Source organism: Elephantulus edwardii, unplaced genomic scaffold (assembly GCF_000299155.1).
Source record: "Elephantulus edwardii isolate Elephantulus edwardi_28Jun2011 unplaced genomic scaffold, EleEdw1.0 scaffold00080, whole genome shotgun sequence".
NCBI classification, from domain to species: Eukaryota; Metazoa; Chordata; class Mammalia; order Macroscelidea; family Macroscelididae; genus Elephantulus; species Elephantulus edwardii.
Window position 1 is genome coordinate 4,470,752 of NW_006399830.1, and position 7,400 is coordinate 4,478,151.

The 7,400-nt window shown below is 50.8% G+C and overlaps 1 protein-coding gene across 1 annotated transcript in view; it reads right to left on the reverse strand.

Moving 5' to 3' along the window:
* The window catches only part of ZNF316 (zinc finger protein 316), a 37,907-nt gene that overhangs the window by 16,017 nt on the left and 14,490 nt on the right, over positions 1 to 7,400 (reverse strand). The window contains exons 6-7 of the mRNA XM_006889754.1: positions 392 to 641; positions 15 to 89 (exon numbers count right to left, since the gene is read on the reverse strand). Of these exons, the coding sequence (XP_006889816.1) occupies positions 15 to 89; positions 392 to 641 (325 nt within the window). The remainder of the gene's footprint in view (positions 1 to 14; positions 90 to 391; positions 642 to 7,400) is intronic.

Sequence of the window (7,400 nt, forward strand, 5' to 3'; positions counted from 1 at the left end):
CGGCGCGTGGGCACCGGAAGTCCGCGCTCGGCCCCGCCCCGCCGCGGGAGGGGGCACTTCCGGTCACGCGGGGTCGCCGGCTCGCTGTCCTGGAGAGAGGCGGCAGCAGAGGTCGGGCACTGCGGAGGGGGCTCTAAAGGAGTTGGGGAGACGGGGTGCGCCCACTGGTCCTGCCTTCCTGGGGATCCGGAGACCCCAGGGACCCCTGCGCGCCCCAGGACATCCCAAGGGACCCCTGCGCGCTCCAGGACATCCCAAGGAACTCCTGCGCGCCCCAGGACATCCCAGGGGACCCTTGCGCACCCCAGGAGACACGAGCGTGGACCCTTGCACGCCCCAGGAGACGCCCGAACCCTCCTCCGACCCGGCCGGGCCTCCTCCGTCCGCTCACGACGTAGTGCGCGGTTAGTGCCCGGCCCTGCGCTTGGGGACCCTTCCCTGCGCCCCGCTCTGGGGACCTTGTGGTCCGCCTGGGAAAGCGGCCGGACGAAACCTGGGCTTGAGAACTTAGGTGGCCCTCGCCGGTGGAGGGGAGCGGGTGGACGAGGTGCTCGCAGCCCCACAGCCCACTGCGCTGTGGTCTCTTGTGGTCATAGGTCTTAGGGGCGCAGAGGTGGTCTGGATGGGGGTCCCTCAGGCCACTGGGAGGTGGACGTGTTGGAGGCCGCGAACCAGCGGGACCTGCAGGGACCTGCCGGGTGAGGACGACGTGGCCGGCTCGTCCTCCGCCCCTGGCACCGTTTTTAATGCATCTGTGTTGTTGTTGCACACACCCGTGCACACAGGTTCACACCTATTGGAAGTGGCAAGTTCCTCCCTGCAGGGCGCGGCTGGGTCCCGGAGCTGCTCATGCCCGGGAAGCAAACCGGGCCTTTCCTGAACTCGGGCCCCCAGGCCCAGCCAAATCTGTCCCACAGAGTAGTTGTATTTAGCTCTTGATTATTTTTTTTTCTTTTCCAAATTCAGACTTACTCATTACTGTTGTGTAACCTACTTATAGCTGACTATCCAACTGGTTTTCAGAGACTATAAATTACAAGCGAGATTATCCATCATTTTCGCTCAGAGCGGCTCGTGAACTCCGTGTCTTTGGGTTGGCAGGGCAACTCACTACCACGAGGCCACCAGAGTCTCCTAGCTCTAGGGAGATAAGCACTCCTTAGAACAACCAAGCATATGATTTCAAATGAGAGGAACTTGCCAAGGAGAAAGTTCAGAAGACAAGAAGAGGTTGGAAAGGCGGAGGCATGGAAACGGGGAAAACAGGGAGCGAGTGGGAAGTGTGCTGTTATGCTGTTACATTTGCAATCAGCCTCTCGACGCTGTTTAAAGGAAAAGCAGTTTGCAGAACAAACTTGCACACGAATCACAACAAAAAGTTTGGGAAAAAAGTCTTCACTCTTGTGTATGTGAAAAATCCAAACCACAAAGAACCTGCCAGCATGCCCAGGACATGGATAGTACATGTTGAGGCTCCACAGCGATGTGTCCAAGGCTGAAAGGAGGCCTGCCACCCCAGCCTCTCCCACCCTTGGTCCCAGGGCCGCCTTTATGGGAAAGGGCGCTTGACTCCATGAGAACAAATACCGGAGTTCATTTCACATAAGTACCAGAAGGGGGCGTCTGCCTGAGCATGCCTGTGTGAGGCAAAGGGTGAGGGAGGCTGGGAGGTGACTAGTTTATGGGATGTGAAGCACTGGTGATACAGTGCTTAAAGGGATAGGTTGGTGGTTCAAATCTACCAGTGGCTTTTCTGGAGAAAAATGTGACAGTCTGTTTCTGCCAAGCTGTATGGCCTTAGAAACCCACTGGGACAGTACTCCTTAAAAATCAAATTGCGTCTGGAGCAGTGCAGGCAGGCTTGGGTTAGATGTCAGCGCCCCAGTCATCCGACCCCACCTGCCCTCTTCCATCTAGTTCTCCACTTTGCTGAGTCCCAAGAGCGGGCATCTGGGGATGAGCTTCGCAGACTCCCCTTCCCAGGTTGTGGCATCTGGGGTCATCTCCGTGCAGAGCCAGGCTCCTGTGTCCTGAAGTCCATCCCCTGGCTCTGCACTGACCACCCCAGGTTCTCGTGGCATGGCTTGGGGCAGGACCTACGGGTGGGCCTCTTTTCCAGGTGTATTGTGGGGCCAGGAGACCCAGGCTCTTACCTGTTCTTCCTCTCTCACCTTTTTACACCAGGGAATGAAGTTCTGAGTAAGGGTGGCCCCAGGTAATCCTGATCTTTGGGTTTCATGAATTCCTTAGTCCTAGCCAATTCCTGACCACTGGTCGCTCTGGCTTTCCCTTCCTGTATGTCCTCAAGGTCCTCCATGGCACCCCTGTGTCCACTTAGACAAGCTAGCAGCCTTACCCAGCATGTCCCAGTTTGTCATATCCTGCCCCATCACACACATACACAGACACATGTACATATACACGTATAAGCATGCACACAATATATACACATGCATATACACTCAGATGTGTATACACATCTATTCATGGGAACACATGCATGCACGTGTGCACAGACATGTACAGTTGCATAAACATGCATGCATATGCACACGCATGCATATACATATATACACACACATTTTATACACACATCCCACTCTGCTTCCTTTATTCACAGCAAGAACTCGCAGGTGTACACATGAGCTTACGCTGTATATGGCCCTGGTGGCTGCCTCACACAGTCTGTGGGCTCTGCACTTTTGACTTATGCCCAAGGCCCTCAGTCTCACTGTCCAGTTGTTGGGGAGATGGGAGCTTCCAGGGAACTTTGTCCAGCTCCCCAGGCCCCAAGCTAAAAGACTAAGGGCCCTATGTCGGCAGAGAGGCCACAGGAGGAACCACTGGTCAGTGGCATGGGGGGTGTCAGCAGGGAGAGCTGCAGGGTTAAGCAAAACCTAAAGGGGCACGGATGATGGCCAGACACAGTGCTTGAGACCTATGTGTCCTGCTGTCACCTTCAGAGGTAGGACAGGGCCACCCAGGGTTACCATTGTGGCTCAGAACTCTGTATTACAGAAGGTCCTACAGTGCTGACTTTCTGTATATAGATGCACCTTACAGACACTGCAGGTTCAGTCCCAAACATTGCAATAAAGCGAAGATCACAAGGAAGAAAGGCACATGAATTTGATTTCCCAGTACATAGAAAAATTATTTTCATACTTGACTACAGTCTACTTAAGGAACCTTGGTGCTGTAGATGGGCTTGTTAGCCAAAATGTTCAAAGTCTGAATCCCCCAGCTGCTCCATAGGAGAAGGTGAGATCATCTTTCCTGTAAGGGTTTACAGCCTTGGAGACTGTAAGGATCCTTGGAGGATGGTGGGTGGTTGTGAATCAGAGTTCACTGGACAGTCTTAGGTTCGTTTGCTTTTAATTTCGGTAGGCTATGAAGTGTGTGATAGCATTATGAAAAATATTTGCAATATTATGGTATTTACCTAAACGTGATGGAGACAGAGTGAGCACCTGCTGTTGGAACAATGTGCCAGTAAACTTGGTCCATGCAGGGTTGCCACATACCTGCCATTTGTTTGTTGGTTTTTTGTTTTGTTTTAAAAAAAGGCAGTAAAACAAGGTCTGCTGTAATACAATTGCGCTGGGCTTTGACGTTACTTCTGAATAAATCCAGCCCCCCACTATCCCAAATGAGCTGAGAATATGAGGTCTAGCAAGGCTGGGGGCACTGCAAAGCCCCCAGTGCCACACGACCAGAGTATCAGGACCAACTGCCCTTGCTGGGCCATTACATGCAGTCATGGTAACACTGCATTTTATTGGGCATCTTCCTCTCTTTCACTGACCCTCCACCTTTCCACATGGGATGCTCCTTTCCAAGGGATGTGAGACAAAGCTTTGCCAAGAAGTACCCTCACTGCACCTTTTCCATGATACATCTGATCTCTTGGTTATCCATGGGCTATTCAGTACTCTTCTCCAACACCACAACTCAAAGACACCTATTATTATTTTGTCATCCTTGTTCATTGTCCAGCTCTCAAATGCATACACAGCAAGTGACTGAATAGACCTGAATCAGTACACCTTAGTCTTCAAACTGGTATCACTGCTCAGCACTTTGGAGAGGTCCTGACGACTTGTCCAATTATGTACAACTCCTGACTGCTGGAACCAATGGTGTTGATTGTGGATCCAAGCAAGATTAATCATTGATAATTTCAGTCTTCGCTCCATCTATCATGATGCACATCTTTCCTGATTATAAATCATACAGGGTTGTATTGCTCTATTCAGACAATGAAAACCTTCTTGGTCTAGGTATGTTTCATGTGAGCATTATTAAGTGTTCTGGGATTCCCATTCTTCTCAATGTTAACCATAGTTTGTTATGATCCATACTGTTAAATGACCTTGCGTAGTCAGTAAAACACAAATAGACATTCTATTGGTATATTCTGCTTTCAGCAAGGATCCACCTGACATCAGCAATAGTATTCCGGATGCCACAGTCTCTTCTAAACACATTTTAAACTTCTGGAAGTTCCTTGTCAATGTGCTGCTCTAGAATCATCTCCAGCAGTATTTTGCTTGCATGTGATATAAATGACATTGCTTGATAATTTCCACACTTGGTCACCATTCTTGGGAATAGGTACACATATGGATCTCTTCAGTCAGCCAAGCAGTTACCCTCCGAATTTCCTGGCACAGTCTTAGGAGTACATGTGGGGCTGTATCTGTTAGATGAAATATATCAATTGGTATCCTATAAATTCCTGGGGCCTTATTTTTGCCAATACCGTCAGTACAGTTTGAACTTCTTCTTTACCATTGGCTCTTATTTATATGGTATTTTCTGAAATTTTTCAGTGTCAATTATTTTTGGTGCAGTGATTCTGTGTATTTCTTCCATCTTCTGGTTCTCCCTGGATCATTTGAGATTTTGCCCATAGCATCTCTCAGTATTGCAACTTTTGGCTTTTAATAGTTTTGCAGTTCTTTCAATTTTAGAAAAGTCGTTCAAATTCCTTTTTATTATCCAACTCCAGCTCTTTGCACATTCCATTATAATATTTGCCTTGCCTTCTCAAGCTGCCTTTGGAATTCTTCTGTTCATCTCTTTAACTCTGGCATTTTTTCCTTTTGTTTCGGCTTCTCATTGCTCTCGTACAATTTTCAGTCTCTTCTGACATCCATTTTGTAGGTTTGAGGCATTGAACACTACACGCAGCAGAAACAACTCCTTCATGGTTCCTGGTGCCAAAAACAAAACCCAACTCACTGCCTTTGAGTTGATTCCAGCTCAAAGTGATCATGCAGGACGGAGCAGAACTGTCCCCAAGGCAGACTTGAAGCAACAACCTTGGGGTTAGCAGCCCTGTGCTTTAAACCACTGGACAGCCCAGGGCTCCTTCTACAAGTGGTCCACTTTCCCATTTATCTCAAGTGAGAACGAGCATTTTCTCCTACCTGGTCTCCCACAGGGGTCCAGGCTGGAAGTCCCCACTACTTGGAATTCAATGCTGCCTAAGACTATCTTCAATGCCATGCCATTGGCCTCCAGGTGGGCTCCCAAGAAGCTGACCTCGAAACAAGGGTTTGTGTGCAAGTGATCTATTGAGGAAATGCTTCCAGGGGTATCAGAAGTGGGATGGGGAAGTGGTCAAGGCACTTCATTCTGATCCCTCAGGAAACATCTCAGATCCTGTCTAGAGCAGGAGAGCCTGGTTGGCAGCTTCTACTCAGCTGCCAGTGGTCAAGGTCTATGGAGTGGACAGCTCTTCTGGGGCCCTCCTGTGATCAGCACCCTTTCCCAACCCCAAGCCTTGAAGTGGCTGCTTACTCATTGAAGAATCTGACCTTCGGGGACAGAGGACTGAGCTGGGGTGTCCAAGGCTGTGATCTGGACAGGATGGCCATGGTCTCCTCCCTTGGAGAAGCTGCCCCAAGGGGCTCCAGAGGCTCTGAACTTTGATGGGAGCAGACTGCCATAACTTCTCTGACACAGTGACTGCTGGGCTTGATGCACCAACCTTTTGGTTCACAGCATGTGCTTTAACCATTGTGGTACCAAGGCTCCATAGCAGTTCTGGGTCCTGTGGGCTGCAGTGAGTCAGCATTGACTCAGCCCCAACAGGTTTCCAGGACAACCAGGAAAACTTCTTAGAGATAATGCCCAACCCAGAGGCAAATGACACAGGTGAGGCAGTGTTGTTTCTTTTTTATTTTTATTATTTTTGTTTCTCACTTACCAACACATTTGGAGAACATAACAGGCTGTGTTAGCAACGGAGAGACAGCAAGGAGGGTGCACAGCAGGGCCAAAGCAGCTGCAGGTGGGACACCAGGCAGAAGGGGAATTCTTGGGCACCGGGGCCAGCACCAACCCGCTCTCCCCCCAGGCATCCACAGCTGCTGTGCTCATGCCCCACTTCCCAGATCCTTTATAATCTCGGTGAAGATTGTGTTAGCCCCAGCCCTGTCCCCAAGGTTGTCCTCCACCCAAGAACCATCCCCATAGCCTCAGGCCCTGGGCAGCATTCGAGGGGTTTTAAGCTGGTGGATCACTGAAGAGGCAGAGCAGGGGACCCCTTTTTCAGGCCTTGGAGAGTGCTCCCAGGTGCTTTTATCTAGTGCGACCTAAAGGAGGCGCTGTAGGCTCGGGACTGCGGCAGCCAGGTGCAGGCAGCCAGGTGCAGAACACCCCTGGATGTCTCCAAGCTTGGAGGGATCGCTAGGGAGGTTTTACCATCCTCTAGGGCAGGGCTGGAGCTTTCCCACACTGGTCTGATGGGGCCCCTAGCCTCTGTGTTTATAAACACAAGCGTTTTAATCAGAATGGCATCCACCCTGATGTGTTTTCATTCCAGAAGAATTTTCAAGGCGGACACCACTGCGGGCGATCCAAAGCCTTGATTAGTTTGCTGTACAGCACATATTCCTTGATTTCCTCCTTGTTATTTTTGTTTCCCCTTGTAAACAACTTACATCTGGATCAAATCCTTTCCCCGTGAACCTCACCACCCATATTCACTCACTGGTCAGTGTCTGGCCTGCCGTCACCGGAGTCCACTTACGGGGCTCTTGGTTCTACTGATTTCCAATTTCCCCAAAGGTGCGTTTGGCCAGGGTTGGCACTCAACGACCTGTCTTCCTTTTAAGTGGCTTTCCTCTTGCTGGTTGTTCGGGAGGCTGTGAATCACTGAATTTATGATTCTGCGGGGTACCTCGGTGAATCCGAGACAGCAGGATTCCAGGACTTTTCGACTGACCACAAAGTGGGTCTACAAGCCCCACTCTGCTCTGCCCGGGGCCTTCCGAGCTCGGGGGCCACCTCCTGACGTGGGCTGCTCCCGCTGTGGCCAGCTCAGCTTCCCGGCGCCGGCGCACAGCCGGCCTCACAGCGCCCTGTCGCCGGGCGCGCCCACCATGGCGGCC